At 44.8% G+C, this 16,357-nt stretch overlaps 1 protein-coding gene across 1 annotated transcript in view; it reads left to right on the top strand.

Annotated features, from left to right (window-relative positions):
• The first annotated feature begins 14,955 nt into the window (after positions 1-14,955).
• The window catches only part of Fndc1 (fibronectin type III domain containing 1), a 65,057-nt gene continuing 63,655 nt past the window's right edge, over positions 14,956-16,357 (top strand). Inside the window, exon 1 of the mRNA XM_038339812.1 lies at positions 14,956-15,142. Coding sequence (XP_038195740.1) covers positions 14,995-15,142 — 148 coding nt within the window. The 5' untranslated portion in view covers positions 14,956-14,994. The remainder of the gene's footprint in view (positions 15,143-16,357) is intronic.

The raw sequence follows: 16,357 nt of genomic DNA, 5'->3' as shown, positions 1-16,357 counted from the left end.
TGCTCTCCCAAAGGCATCAGCTAGTACATACTTGTCCTAGGATTTGGACTTAAATCTTAGAAATCCCGCAATCCTCCCCTGCAGGCTACCTGAGGTTGCGAGTCTGGGAATTTACCTGCTACTCTGGTTTTCTTCCCTAGGCTACATGTGAGTGCTAGCGCCGGCATTTCTGACCTAGTTTTAGCCGTCACCTAAATACAACACAGAATCCCCGGGGAAGAGTCTAGCGTGGATGAGACCTGTGGGGCAGGTCTGTGGGATTGTATTGGCTGTTAATTGATGTAGGAAGACCCAGACCATTGTGAGCAGCACCATTTCCTAGGCTGTGGGTCCTACACAGTATAAGAAAGGAGAAAGAGAGTTGGGAGCAAGCCAACAAGCCAGCACTCACACATTCTTTTCTCTCTCTTCCTGACTGTGAATGTGATGTCTCCCCCAAATTCCTGGTGCCTCAACTTCCCTACATGACTCTAAACTAGAGCTGGAATTTGAAGAGATGAAAGCAGAACAGCACCCTTTCTGGGTCTCTGCTACTTGGCTATCAATGAGTGATTCCATCACAGTGTGGTGTGCCAAGCTCAAGTAGGGCTTCCCCGAAGGAGCAGTTGTTGTCAACCTGGTCCCTACTGCAAAATGGACCAGGGGTGTGGCTATGAGCAAGGTCCTTCCTATAGGAGGGCTTGTTTAACTCGCCCGATCAGCAGTTGGAGACCTCTGCTTGTGTGTCTAACCCCACCCTTAACCCCCCATGCTTTAACTCCACACACTCACAACCAACACACATGTGCATCTAGCACCAACACTTTCTACCCGTGGAAACCTTGAAAGTATGCTTTATGGTTTGGACCAGGTATGGGTTTGATCAGTGTCCCTGAGTAGTTGTGCAATGGGATTGGAGAGAAGATGGCTACCACAGGTAGAAGCTTCTCTATTCCCTTGTGTATTCCCAGTGCCTTGCTTAGACTCTGAGACCCAGTGTTGCTGGATGAATAAATGGCATAACTGACACAAGATATCTGGTCAACCAAGCCCAGTTCCTTCCTTAAGATTTTACACACACACACACACACACACACACACACACACACACACACACACACTTTTGTTCATTACTTGGTATTACTCCTTTATTTACAGATGGTCTGCCCCCATTAACAACCACTAAGTGACTTACATATCTTTAAAAACTATTCATTAGGAATCAGGGCTGTCACTGGGTCTTTGTGGTTTCTGATCACATCTGTTCCACTGCCTTTTTTTTTAAAAAACCTACCTCCCCACAACACTTGTCTGTCTTCTTTTATTAGTATTTTGTTCTGTGTCCCAGGCTGGCCCTAAACACACCATCTAACCAAAGATGATTTTGAATTTCTGACCCTTCTGTCCCCACATGCCGGAACTTCAAGCACGCCCCCCCCCCCCATTTTTAGTTTATGAGGTCCTGGGGATTGAACTCAAGGCTTCATGCACACCAGGCAAGCACTCACCATCTGAGCCCCATGCCCAGCCACTGCCTAGCACATTTTCTAAGGGAATTTTCCAGCTTTCAGGGATATCTGAGTGGCGACCAGGGACACAGGAATGCCTGACTGTTTAACATAGTTAGACAATGACTTTCACATTTTGGGGAAAGAAATAAATTTTTTAGAGAGAGTTTTTGTGTGTGTTTTGGCTGGCATGTCAAGCAGTTTGTAGTGGGCCGAGTCTGAGTTGCACCAGCGAACAATAGTAGTTCTTTAAGAAATCATTTCTTGGTTGCAAATTGAATTTGAAGAATGTGCAAAAGATCCCATAAAAACCTGGAAAGTACTGATTTCTTGTGAGTCTGTGACCCTGTCCTCAGCAGGCATGGCCCTGTGCTCCTTCTGCGGCTCTCAGCCTCTGCTCTTTGCAGTGGCTTATCTTCTTATGGTTGTTACGTACAATATCCATGGGATCCCTCCAATTTATCTTTCTAATCCACCAGAAAGATAACGATGTGGATGGGGGTAAGATTCCCCCAAACAGTAGCTTCTGTTTCTGTTAGTTTTTAAACAAAATGTCCAAGAGCTTTAAAAGTTTAAATCCTAATGATCCCATTTTGCCAGTGTGATTGGTTAAATTTGCCCTCATTTCTGGTTTCATTGTCCTGGGGGACAGATGTACTCAAGTCAATGGCATTCTGACAAAAGACCGGTGTTGTCAAAATGGTATTTCCGGAGTGTACCCCTAAATCAACAGCAATAGGTTAAAGTGAAAACGGTTCTCACTTCTAAGTCAGAAGTGACCTGACTTCATGAGTCCACAAGCAAGAGTGTGGGTAACCCCAAATCCTTTGTTATGTCAGTGGATAAACAAACGTGGGGACTGTTTACAGAAACTCGGGAGCAGAGAGCCCTGGCCTGGTTCTGGGGCTCAGTGAGGCCAACAGGGCTCAGGGTCATTCCATGTCCCCTCTCTGCCATTGCTCCATGCCATCACCTCCCACCTGTTTCTTTCTGTTGCTGGACGGTTGTGGCCTGTCTCGGGATGATGTGTGACACCCCAGGAGGTGAGAAAAGAGGCTAAAAGAGGAGGTGAGCATGCTAGGGCCCCTTTAAGCTGCCTTTCCGTAAGAGACAATACATTTCCTCACCCGTGTCAGAGGCCAGACTCCTTGTGAGTGTGTCTTAGCTGCAAGGGAAGCTGAGAGTGAGGGCTTTCACGTGTTTAGCATTCTAGCTTTCTGGCAGGGAAAAGTAAGGGACAGAGAAGTGGGGAATGGCCCTAGGGTGGCCATAGGCGGTGGTTATCATGAAAATTTCAGATTCTGTCAAAACGCTAAACTGTTATAAATTACTTAGGAAACTTGAATAGGACTGATAAAAATCCCACAAAAAGCATCTTGGGAGATAAGACAGGCTTATGTTGAGAGTATCCTTGGGCACATAATCAGTCTCTATTGACTTAGGTGTTTTCATTTTAATTTTGTCATTTTTTTGCTTTAAAAAATAATTTCTTAGTTATTTACTGATTATTATTATTATTGTTACTATTATTTTAAATTTGGAATAGGAAATCCCAGGCTGGCCTTGAACTATGTAGTCCAAAATAACCTGAACTATTTTAAACCAGACATATTTTATTTGTGTGTATCAGCATATGGGTACAAGCATGAATATGTGCAAGTTTGTGTGCAGGGGTGAGACGAAGGTGTTGGCTGTCTTGGAACCGGAGTTGCAGATCTTTGTCTTGCTCATCACATTGGTGTTGGGATCTGAACTTAGGTCCTCACGGCTCATAACCACCCAGCCACCTCTCCAGCCCAGACGTGTCTTTTTATCGTTCCATTTTGAGCTTCTCTGCTCTCTAGCTGTTTCCCCAGTTACTGAGGATGGAGGAGAGAAGCAGGAGAATCAGGAAGACAAGGAAAGGGAATAACAGGAAGAGGCTTCATTAGTAAATGTGTGCTCTCCCCACTCAGTTCCCTTGGGTGCAAATCAAGGATAGTCAGTGCCGTCGCTGTCTGTAAGAAGCGGCTAACCCAGGCAGTGTGAGTGTGTTTGATGTGAAGGCATTGTGAGCCAGCATCTTAAGCAGATGGTCTTGCGTCATGGGCTCTTGCTCTGGACCACTCTCAACAGTAGTCTGTAGTGGCCCATGTGTGACCAGCTTGAGCGCAGCACCCATATAGATCTCCAGGAGACGTGGTTATTTGGTTCAGTTTCTACAGCCAAGTGTGAACCTACTGAGGTGGCCCACCTTCCACAGAGATGGTGCTCACACGATGAGAGAAGCAGAGTGGCAAACTCTATGTAAAGGTTAGCAAGCAAGATCTGGGTAGCATTGCCATTTGGCTTCTTGGGGCCGATGAAGAAACAATGTGATTCACAATTGTATTCAGAGTCTGCTCGGAGCTGTCATGAGTGCTTTGGCATACATGCAGGGGGATAAAGCCTTCTGTCCTGAATAAAGTGATGCTTTGTTATCAAAAGGCTAGCCGGAGGAACAACCACAGAGAATTCAAGTTTAGCTGAAAGGGCAGTAGATGTGAGCCTGAGGGTCCAATTGGTTCCCGTGTGCATCAGTGGGTGCCAAGGGCAGCAAGGGATTCAGCCAGGGATGCTGCAGTGATGGATGCTGCAGCTGGGATGCTGTAGCAAGGGATGTTACAACCATGGATGCTGCAGCCAGGGATGCTGCACTCAGGGATGCTGCAATGAAGGATACTACAGCCAGGGATCCTGTACCCAGGGATGCTGCAGTCACTTGCCAGGAGAAACCCAGGTCATCCTTATTCTCGCTAGCTGGTACTCAGTTGTGCATGGTGCTTTCACTGCACAAATGCGGACGAGCATTGGGGATACCTGGAAGCAGAATCCAGCTAGTTAGCACTGTGTGGAAAATGACTGATTTCTGAGGACCGTGAACCAGGATAAAGTCTGAACACCCAGGCTGTTGTCTTGGCTGTCCTTGTCTTTGTGGAGGACCCAGGACATCTGCTTGTCTTGATACTTCTCTTTGCAAAACTACGGCATGGCTTCCCTGTGGTGGGGTCAGACACTTTCTGAGCAAAGCTCTTTCAAGTCCTTGTGGTGTTTTATTATTTACTTATTCACTTTGGGTTTTTCCAGACAGGGTCTTACTCTGTGCCGCTGGCTGTTCTGAAACTCACTATGCAGACCCGGCTGGCCTCAAACACACAGAGATCTACCTGCCTCTATTTCCCCAGTGCTAGGTGGTATTGACGGGGCTCTCACCATCATGCCAGTCTCCCTGTGGTGTTTTGTAAGGGTGTATTCCACAGACCCAGAGTCAGAGCCCCAGAGAACAATGCCAACTGTGGAAAACCCTCCTATGGAGCCTCGAGGTTGAGAAACTTCAGAAGAGGAACCAGGTTGTTGTTGTTGCTTTTCTGGTGCAAAAATTCTTTTTCTTTTACATAAAATAATTTAGCTTAATTTTACATGCCATTTCCAGTTCCCCCTTCCTCCCCAGGCTGTTGTTTTAATGTGTAGATTGTGTCTACACCAATCAGCGAAGATCCAATTAGCCACCTGTGGGTTGTACTGGTACCCACATGCCACATAGCCTCTAGTCAACCTCCACCTTCAGTTTCTCACCTTTGGGGAGAGAGGGAGTAATGCATTTATCTAATTATTCTTTACGAATAAAAAAATAGGGAGTCAGATATTGGGGGTAAGAACCTGAATGATCAGAGAAGCAGTGGAGAAGCGACCAGGGACCTCTATCTCTTCCGTTCCTCCATCTAAAAGGACTGAGATCATGCTTTACTACTTCCTGCCTCTCTGTCTGTCTTCAGTTCTCTCAAACCTCTATGGTTAATTTTGGTCCGTCAGAGGCTAGCTCTGCCTTCTGATTCAAAGCAAGCTTTATTGTCAGGTTGTGATCAAAATAGCACACAACAGGAAGGGTTATAATTATTTGGCAAATATATTTTCATTTGAAGACTGATTTAAACTTTAGCCAATCAGCTCAGAGCTTTGTCCATGAGTGACCAGCCTTCTGGATGTTTCTGTATATTCCTGTGCTCTCTAGTATTTGTGGAAGATGGCTGAGTGCTTCCCCTTCCTCTCTGAAATAAATCTCAAACTCATCTGTTACCTTGCTTCCCGCTAGCAAGCTGTACAACGGATGAAGTGTGTCTTATCCTCTTCCGGAGTCTCTGGTGGATTTTTGGTTGCATACTTGAGGTTGAAGCTGAGGTGATGACTCAGTTGATGAAGTACTTGCCTCATAAGCACAAGAACCAGAGCCTGACTTCTAGACCCCAGTTAAATGCCGGTTGTCATTGTACATGTTTGTAATCCCAGCACCGGGCAAACAGAGCCAGGTGCATCTCTGGGACTCACTGGGCAGCCAGTCTAATTAGAGGAGATAGACAGTGTTGTAGAGAAGGACTCCTGAGGTTGTACACACACACACACACACACACACACACACACACACACACACGGGGAGAGACACACACACACACACACAGAGAGAGAAAGAGAGAGAGAGAGAGAGAGAGAGAGAGAGAGAGAGAGAGAGAGAGAGAGAACGAGAGTCTAGTGGTTGTACTCAATGCTTCACTCATTGAAAGCATTTAAATCAGTGATTCCCAAACTGTGGGTCGCTACCCCCAAACCAGGGGAAAACACAAATACTTACATTATGATTTATAACAGTAGCAAAATTATAGTAAGGAAAGAGCAACAAAAACAATTTATGCTTGGGAGCTCATCACAGCGATAGGACCTGTATTGTGGTGTCACGGCATTGGGAAGGTTCAGAAGCACAGTTCAGATGCTTTTAGTGGATGGTAAAACTTTATTTTCTAGGGAGACTTCTGTCGGCAGCCAGACTTCACACAGTTGAGAATGTTAATGTCCCTGTGTTTGGGATTTAAGTGGCTTACCTACTTCAAAGCCTGACCATTCCTCTGGGGAACTTCTTTGTAACCAAGCTTGTCCTTGCCTGCACGGTGAACCCTCTGCCTCTCGCGTCTACAGTGGGTGCTCCCTGGGCACGGCAGCCTCTGTCCACTGGTGTTGGCTCTCCTCACCTTGGGCGATTCCTCACTGGCAGCTTTTGTGACTTAATACATTGGCTGCCGGGTTAGTTTCAAAGGTTGCTTTTGATTTTTCCAGATGATCTTTATTTGTGGTGCCCTGGTCCATCAGTGTCGGAATACTAGAAACAGAATCTCAATTTGGACTTTAAGTTTTAGAATTCATTATTTCTTAGAGCCAGGCCATGGGAAGTCCAGAAGTTGGCATTAGGGACTCTTAGTACCCAGTACTCCCTATTAAGTCTGTTTCAGTTGCTATAATTAAATATTCAGTACTCGATGCTGTGTAAAGAAAGATGTTTGCTCAGATCACAATTTTAGATCTCTATTCCCTTCTGTTTGTGACAGCAAGATCAGAGTTCCAGAACCCACCCTCTCAGCATCTTGTTGGTGTTCCCAGTTAGAATAAATGCAGAAGAGACTTCTGGGCATGTTGGGGGCCACAGGGTCACATGTCTGTTATAGAATTGAGGAGAGCCTACTGGATAGACAGAAGACAGATGCTACCATTTGTAGATCTTCTAGAGTACACTAGAGTCCTCAGGGTCTCTAACCCTGTAAGTTACTGGTAGACGCTAAACTCAGTAGCTCTTACTTCAGGGTGTCCTGAAAGTTCAATAATGAGGAGGTTGTCATCTAAGGGAACCCTACCCTTGCCTGGGCATTTGAATGAATCATCTAAAGGAGGCCAAATGGAGTAAGAATCTGGGGAGGGAAGATGTTTAGGTATTCGTTTCTTTTGATATTAAGCTAGAAGACATCCAAGGCGTCGTGTCTAGACTTTAGCCATGCCTGGGGACTTTAGTGATGGGGTGAATGTACCTGACCATTGGAGTAAGTTTCTCTTTCTGGTGTCATCCAACCAGGATATTTTCAGGAGGTTACAGCATCTCTTTACACCCAACTGAGCTCTTTTGAATGTCACACACCGCCACAATTTGAGACCAGAAAAGGACAAAATAAGGTTACGTGGCTTGGTATTTATTGGTGTGGAGGAAACACGTGGCTCTTTTCTCTTGCTCGCACACAGATACTGTTTGTTATTGAAGACTTGCAGATGGTGCTAAGAGCCCATGACTGTCATATCAGGATACGACGGGACTCTGGAGAACCAGTGAGTCCCTCACATCTACTTTTCAGATGTGGCTATTGTTTTGCAAGACAGGGCTTCTCTGTGTAGTCCTGGCTGTTCTGGAACTCATTCTGCAGGCCTGGCTGGCCTTGAACACAAAGTTTCGCTTGTTTCTGCTTCCCAAGTCCTGGGATTAAAGGTGTGTGCCACCACTGCTCCAATCAAACTAACTTTTAGTTACACAAGTTTCTCCAGTAAGTACTCGTCAAAGAATTGATAGCATTTCTTTTAAAATTACCTGTGTGTGGTTAATTGCTTCAGAAAAAAATTGGTTCTTTCTGGTCAGTATTTTCTTAGTGTTTTTCCCTAGAGCTGTGGGATCTAAAATGATCCTGTCCGCAGCAGCTTTCTGGGGCAGACCCGAGATGGAGAAGGGTTGTGTGGTTATCAGTTTCCCTTTCTTTCTAGATGGTAAACTGCCTGTAAGTCAGACTTAAATATTCACCCATTCACCTACTTCTCATTGATGCCAGCGTGAGCCACCATTTTCTGTGCTGTAACAGTTTTGGCTAAAATCATTCGGCTGCAAAGTTTCAATGGAGCGGTTGGCAGTAAGTGGGCCAAACAGGAGAACATTCCCAATTTGTTTCTTCTTGGCTTAGCATTCCCTGGAAACCTTTGCCTGGCCCTTCTCTCTTCTCTTCTCCCTCCCATTCCTCTAGCTGATTCTCCACACACACCTCCCTTTCTCTGTTTACCTGATGAAGCAACTATGCTTTAAAAGAGAGAACAAAACCCGGAAGGATTGGGTTGTAATTTTGAATCTGTTTTTCTGAGCATGAGTCCTCCATGGATCCTGACTTTATTGGTTCAATTTACTGACTGTGTTTTGGACCGTGTGTTTCTGCATTCTGAGACATAGCTCTCCACACGACTCTCTTTAGCGGAAACCTGTGTGCAAGTCATTAGTTTTGCTAGTAGCTAGGCCTGGCTAGCACCCCACACACTCTCTACCCCGACCCCACCCCCAGGTTTCTGTTAACTCTTAAGACATAATAGATAACATAGCACTTTCTCCAAATTTGCTAAATACAAATGGACTGGATATTGTAAATATAATTCTTACCTGATAGTTATTCTTATTGTATATAATTTTACTATGTTAGTGTAGTTCCTTTTTTAGACAAAAATGTGGAAATGTTGTGGAATATTCCTTTATACTGTGTGAAGATATATCACTGTGATTGGGTTAATAAAAAGCTAAATGGCCAGTAGTTAGTCAGGAGAAATAGCAGAGACTGCTGAACAGACAGAGCTTGTGAAACAGAAAGGCAGAGTCACCAGTGGAAGCAGAGGGAACAGACATACAGGAGGAAAGATAAAAGTCACAGGTCATGGCAACATGTAAATTAATAGAAATAGTAATTAACTATCTCTTAAGTTATAAGAGCTAGTGGGACAAGCCTAAGCTATAGTTCAAGTTTTTGTAACTAATAATGTCTTTGTGTCAGTTTTTTGTGTGTGCAAGTTGGTGGCCCCCCAAAAAAGTATATCTACAATGAGGCACATACAAGGCATCCAAGCTATAATTTTGGTCTTTAAATGTGGTTTGTTTTGTTTTGTTTTGATTTGATTTCAAGATAAGTTTTCTCTGTATAACAGCCCTGGCTGTCCTGGAACTTGTTCTATAGACCAGGATGATCTCAAATTCACCGATATCCACCTGATTCTGCCTCGCAAACACTGGGATTAAAGGCATGTGCCACCATTGCCTGGCAAAAAAAAAAAAAAAAAAAAAAAAAAAAAAAAAAAAAAAAGACCGAGGGCAAGGTAAATCCAGAGTCCTTGGGTTTTGGGAAGGGAAGGATGTCTGGAGGCGGAATATAACAAATGGGCTGATCAGTATATGCCCTAGCACAGGTGGGGGAGTTCTGCCACCTTCTCCATTCTTTAATCTCACCCCTTTCCTCATGAACCCACACTCACAGACGCATCTCTGCAAGGCAAAGGACTAAAGGATGCTGGGAGGTTGTCTGCATTAGCAACTAGAGGATCTCTCCTTGGGTCATGGTAGAGGTTGCTAACCAGTCATCAGGGAGCCTGATCTACTGTGTGTGTGTGTGTGTGTGTGTGTGTGTGTTCCCTCACGGTTTTAAAACAAATGGAATTAATTGCTAGTTAGCATAAAAATTGAAATATTTAATCAAAAGCTAAGATTTCTGTCTTGGAACTAGTAAGTAAATCCAGTGGTAAAGGTGACTGCCAGAAAGCCTGAATTCAGTCCCTCGTGGTGGGAGGAGAGAATAGACTCCTGCAGATTGCCCTCTGACCTTGACATGTGTCCTGTGGTGTGTACGAGTCTCCCCCTTAAAGTAAACAAAGTGCAGGAAAGCTTGAAATGATTTCTGTCTTCTTAGAAAGGATCTCTAAGCACCTGCCGGTCTGGAACCTGAGGTCTGTGTTGTCAGCAGGTGCCTGAAACTAGACAGTGACCCCGTGTACACAGGCACCCTTTGCTGCACCTTCCTGGCCCTTGTAGGGACGTGAGTAGGAGAATCCTGGGTTGGTGTGTTCATCACACACCCCTTCCTTTGCCCATTGCCAGTGCATAGCTAATGATGGGTGCCAAGACACATTTGAGCAGGAAGGAAGAGAGGGGCCCAGCCAGCTGTTGGCCCTGCCCACTCTAGAATGTACTCTGTAGACCTTGGCTGGGCTGGCCGTGAGGACTTAGCTCTGACTTGGGTTTAAGGTTGTATGTTAACACTGGAGATCCTCTGAGGTCTGCTCTAGAAGCCGAAGACTTCCCAAGGACAGCTTGGGTACCGCTGCTTTGATGTTTGAAACAAATAGCCCTCGTGGGGTCCTCTTGGGTAAGCCTTGAGGTCTGGGACTAGGCCAAAGTAAGGTGTCAGCCTGAGTACAGAGTACCATTCCTAGATGAGCAAGGGGACCCTGTGGCAGCGGAGACACAGAGTGTGGCAAGGGGTGGCACCTGAGATATCACCAGAGCAGTATTTTGCTGTTTAGCAACTAGTAAAATATTCTTAAGTCTAGACAAGGCCTGCTGGCTTGAACTATTGGTAGGATTTTTGCCACAGTATGGAATAGAATAGCTGGAGCCCTAGCTGGCTAGCACTGGCTGCTGGTTTGGAATGAAGCATCTTCCTGTCTTTGTTCAAAGCCAACTTGGGGATGCAGGGAGAGGGGCGGGTTGCAGACAGAAAATTCTTCTAATTTATGCCTAAATCCCTCCCTTCAGCTGGGGCTTAAGCTCACTTCCTCACTGAGCATGCCCTGGAGATGAAAAGCAGCTTGTGGGGATGGGGAGGGTGTCCTATCATCTGTCTGCTCCTCCGCCCCTTACACTTCCTAAAACTGCAGCATTGATTGACATTTGAGTCTGTCTGTTTCCTAAGATTCAAAGCTCCTGGGACCGACAGCCACCAAAGCTGTACCAGTGTCCTTTCCGGAGAAATGTATAGAAAACGATCTTTAGTGTTCCAGCTATTTATTGGACACTCAAGAAGAGCCTGGACCTGGCAGTTCAGACCTGTAACCCAAGCTACTTGGGAGGTTGAGGCAGGAGAGTGGAATCAAGGTCTGCCTGAGCAATAGAATGAGCTCAAAGGAAGCTTAGGAAGAACCTGTCTGGAAATAAAATTATATATATATATAATATCATATTATATATATATACATGGTTATATATAAATATATAAATACTTTATATATGTGTGTGTGTGTGTGTGTGAGCACGTGTGTGCTGAAAATATAACTCAATAGTAGAGTACTTGCTTAGAAGTGCAAGTCCTAGATTTAATCCCTGGTTTCATAAATAAATGCATATTTAAATATAAACACATAAGGGCCTCTGTGTGGTAATTCAGCTTCATGCTATCAGAACGGTTATTTCTCACCCAGAGCCTGAAATTCAGCCTGGAAGTCCACAAACCACTTTCCCTGCGTGGCTTTACTTCATACTGAGAGATTAGAGTCGCTCGCCCTTCAAAATGACCACCAGAAGTAGGACATGTTGTTCTGTTTCTAGTCCAGGCACAAGTTTACTGAGACCTGAATCCACATAGTGGTGTGCCCTTGCTGGAAGGACTGACCTGCTGCATCCTGGGTTGGTACCCAGGCATTGATGGAGGAGGTGGTTGTTGCAGGGCTGGTCCAGGAGGTTGTCTTGTTCACCATCGCATCCTCTTGTCAGCCAGTTCTCCTGATTGTCTGTGTTTACCGGGAGGTGCTGGAAATGATGTCATGATGTCAGCTGTAGAAGGAAGCGGCGGGCTGTTCCCGCCACCCGGCCGCCGGCTAGCTTTACACCCGAAATAATTACACGGAAACTGTATTCTTTTAAATACTGCCTGGCCCATAGTTTCAGCCTCTTATTGGCTAATTCTCACATCTTCCTTTAACCCATATTTAGTAATCTGGGTAGCACCACGAGGTGTGGCTTACCAGGAGAGATCTTAACCTGCGTCCATCTCGGAGAGGAGCAGCATGGAGACTCCTATAGCGACTGCCTGAAGCGTCTCCCCCAACTCTACTTCCTTGTTCCCACAATTCTGTTCTGTCTACTCCACCTACCTAATATTCTGTCTCTTAAAGGGCCAAGGCAGTTTTCTTTATTAATTAACCAATGAAAAAAACATAGACAGATAACTCTCCTCCATCAGTCAGCTTTAACTGTTAAAGCTGATGGAAATCTAGGAATGAGAGCATATAATCGGAGCAAAGACCCCATTTCACTGGCCCAGTGTGTGTTGTGAAGGGGAGGAGGTATGTCCACCTAATGAGTTTTGAAAAACCTTAATTCCAGACTGATTCTCCGGCTGCCTCTGAGACATGACTTCAGGGTGCCCCCAAAGCCTTTGTGGTCAAAAGTGACTTCTACTGGTGACACTCTGAGGCCTAGAAAGCTATTTCTCTGATAAGTTTCTGTCACGAGAATGCAAATGTCCCCAAGAGCACATGAAAGGTCAGTTCCAGCTTTCTTCCCAGAAAGCAGAGAGGGGTCCTTGGCCAGCTTTGGTTTGAAAAAGGATTATTGTATGAAGAATAAGTTGTGAGGCTGCTATGGTTTAGATGAGCCCCCGAGGGTTTATGTTACAGGCGAGCTCTCTAGATCATGGGCATGTTGGGAGGTTGTGGGATCTGTAAGAGTTGGGACCTAATGGGAGATTTTAGGTCATAGAGTTTTGCCCTTGAAGAGGACAGTGGGAACCATCTCTTGCTTCTTAGCCACCATAAGGTAGGCCACTTTATTATATCATATGTTTCTACCACCATGGCTGCGTCACTGCAGATCCGAGGGCTACAGGAATTATCAGTCATGGACAGATACTTCCAAAACCATGGCCAAAAGAAGTCCCTCCTGTTTCTAAATTGACTCTCTCTGATATTTTCTAAGAGTGACAAGAAGTTGATTGGCCCAGAGGCACAGCAGGGAAGAAAAGTGAATGTTTGTAGATGGCCCTTCTCTCTAAATGTCAATGATGGCTCTTCTTTCTAGATGCCAATGATGGCCCTTCTCTCTATATGTCAATGATGGCTCTTCTCTCTAGATGTCAATGATGGCTCTTCTCTCTAGATGTCAATGATGGCTCTTCTCTCTAGATGTCAATGATGGCTCTTCTCTCTAGGTGGCAATGATGGTTCTTCTCTCTAGATGTCAATGATGGCTCTTCTCTCTAGATGTCAATGATGGCTCTTCTCTCTAGATGTCAATGATGGCTCTTCTCTCTAGATGTCAATGATGGATCTTCTCTCTAGATGTCAATGATGGCTCTTCTCTCTAGATGACAACGATGGCTCTTCTATCTAGGTGGCAATAATGATTTTTATTTCTAGATGGCAATAATGACGTGTTTTCTGGATTGGGAGAAGCAAGTATGGCTCATTTCTTAATCCCAGGAAGTCACTGGCATTCTGTCCCTATTGTTCGAAGATTGTTTACCTGTGATTCCTCCTTTATGGCACTTTGGGGGCTTCATATCTGGAACTGGGACGGGTCCTTTGTGGATTGTGATCAATGAATATCATCTAACATCTTGTTTTTTGTCTCCAGACTGAACTTCCTTCCACTAACGATTCAAAAGGCATCAAATCCACCCTCTTTACACCTGTTGTGAATACTCCCAGCACACTTCCCTGCAGAGCCATGGGGCGATGTTCAGAGGGAGATGTGTGGTGGATGTTACAATCACCTGTGTCGTTCTGTCCAGAGGTTCCATCGGTATCAAAACCACACGCTAACCCATGTGTGTGTCCTCATGAAAATGTTGTCTTCCCCTTCCTCCAGGAGATTCCAAGTGCATTTTTCTTAATGTTTTTAAAATTAAGATCTCCCCTCCCCTTGGTTACTTCTTTTTGTCTTTGCTGAAAGTGCCTCGTGTTACTGAATAATCAGCCATCTTATTACCGGAATTAACTGAAGCTTTCTTTGTCTGTTGCTGTTGCTCTGTGAATATCTAGCACACGTTGCCACATTCTCACACTCTGCTCCAGTCAGCAGTGAACGGAGAGATTTTGTTAGGTAAAATGATATGTATCAGATTGGCAATTTTGAAAATGAAGAAAATTTTTAGACTTCATCATTGAAAATCCAATGGTGCTTTAAAATTGCTTTATCTGTGTAACTATTTTGTTTGCATTTATGCAAGCGCATCACACTCATGTGCAGCCTGTGGAGGCCGTTAGTGGGTGCTGGAGCCTTTGGAACTGGGACTACAGATGATGCTGTACCATGCGGGTGCTGGGAACATACTTGTGTCCTCTGCAAGAGCAGCCAGTGCTCACAAGCGCCGAGCCACCATTCCATCTTCACAATGGTCCTTCTTAACGATCTAATTTTTTTTTTCTTCTGGGAAAATATGGAACAATTTGAAAATTTGAATATGGTGGATATTCTTCCTAACCATGGTTGTCAAGCCTTCTTTGAGGTGTTCCAAAGCTTGTCTAACTTAACATACAGGACTCCAGGAGCATATGGGGTGAACAGCCTCTGGAGAATATAAGAAATTACTCACTTGTTTTGCTTGCCCTGGCATGTACACATAATCAAGGCAAGCAGTGCCAAGTGTTTATTTTCACTTCCTTCCCGTTTGGTTTAAACTTACCACCCACAGTTATCCAAAATACAGGACCCCGTGTGGGACCGGCGTGTTTGTTTTGCTGTCAGGCTGTGATGAGAAACAAACACGACTGCACTCAAGTCTTTAGGATCACACAGATCAAATGTCATTTCATTCTTACTAACGACATCAGGGAACGTTCAAGAACTTATCCTCCAGCCTGCCCTTGCTCTAAAGTTGATAGTTGCATTGTTCGTATAGCTGACCACCCACTGAAGCCAAGGCATGTGAGACTGCTGTCCACTAAAATGGGCCTGAAGGTCGCATGGGACCCACCCAAAGATGCTACCAGTAGACCCGTGGAGCATTACAACATTGCCTATGGGAAGTCACTGCAAAGTCTTAAGTACATCAAGGTGAATGCGGAGACAAACTCCTTCCTTATTGAGGACGTGGGTAAGTGACTTGCTCTTCACAGCTAACTGTGTGTCAACATTCACAGCTATGTTCTTGGGATAGCTGTCTGCAAGGCAGAGTGTGGCTGGCCCAGGCGACCCGAGAGTCTTTGAAAACAGGAAGCCAAGTTCTGAGACTCATCATAAGGTTATTCTTTGAGGCTTCACCATGAGGCCTTTTGGTTTCACCCCAGGCTTCTTGCCCACACACTTAACTCAAGCCTTCTTAGCCACAAAACAAAATAGAAAGTTTTAGTGTTGGAATGTGTTCTGGAAAACACACTGCTCCTTTATTTTTTGGTCTTGCAGAAACTTGACTATTAGATGGTTTAATAGTCTAATGTGAACATTTTCCCATTCATCAGCCTTTTAATAATTAAGTACAGCTGACCCTTCAACAACTTGGGTTTGAACTGTGTCGGTCTGCTCAGATGTGGATTTTTTTGGGGGAGATTTGTGACAATTGGCAAGAAAGCTTGCTGATGAGCTACAAAGTCTAGCGATGCCATGAAAAGGTTGGCTGTGTCAAATGCATAAAATATGTAAATAACTGCATTATATCTGCTACTATACTGTAATATACGAAGCTGTTTAAAGTTAGCATTTCTCAATTATACACACAAACACTTAGAACCACATAGAGTACTTGTCTCTGCTGGTCTTTACTGTCAACATGACATAGCCTAGAACCATCTAAAAGGAGAACCTCAACTGAGAAGCTGCCAAGATCATGTTGGCCTGTGGGCATGCCTATGGGAGATTGTCTTGAATATTAATTGATATAGGAGGACCCAGTCCACTGTGGGCAGCAACATCCTTAGGCAGGTGATCCTGAGTCATGTTCAAAAGCTAAATAACCCCATCCCCAAAGTGAGCTGGAGAGTGAACCAGCAAGCCTCATGTTCCCCAATGTTTCTGCATAGAGGGCCTGCTTGAGTTCCTGCCCTGATTTCCCTCAGTGATGGAGTGTGACCCGGAAGTGTAAGATAGACAAACCCTTTCATCCTCTAGGTTGTTTTGGGTCAGAGTGTGTTATCACTGTGACAGAAGAGATGCTAGAAGAGCACCCCTTGTCTTTGAGAGATGTCTAAACAAAGGCTGCAGCGTTAAATCATGACTGCAGAAGATGAACTCTAGTGATGTCAGCCACCTCTGACTGGGAGCTGTCCAGCTCCCTGGTAAATCAAGCACCTCATTAAAAAGAATGACCTTGTTA

This window comes from Arvicola amphibius, chromosome 8 (assembly GCF_903992535.2).
Source record: "Arvicola amphibius chromosome 8, mArvAmp1.2, whole genome shotgun sequence".
Classification (NCBI taxonomy): Eukaryota; Metazoa; Chordata; class Mammalia; order Rodentia; family Cricetidae; genus Arvicola; species Arvicola amphibius.
The sequence above is the reverse complement of the archived record's forward strand: the minus strand, read 5'-3'. Positions and strand labels throughout refer to the sequence as shown.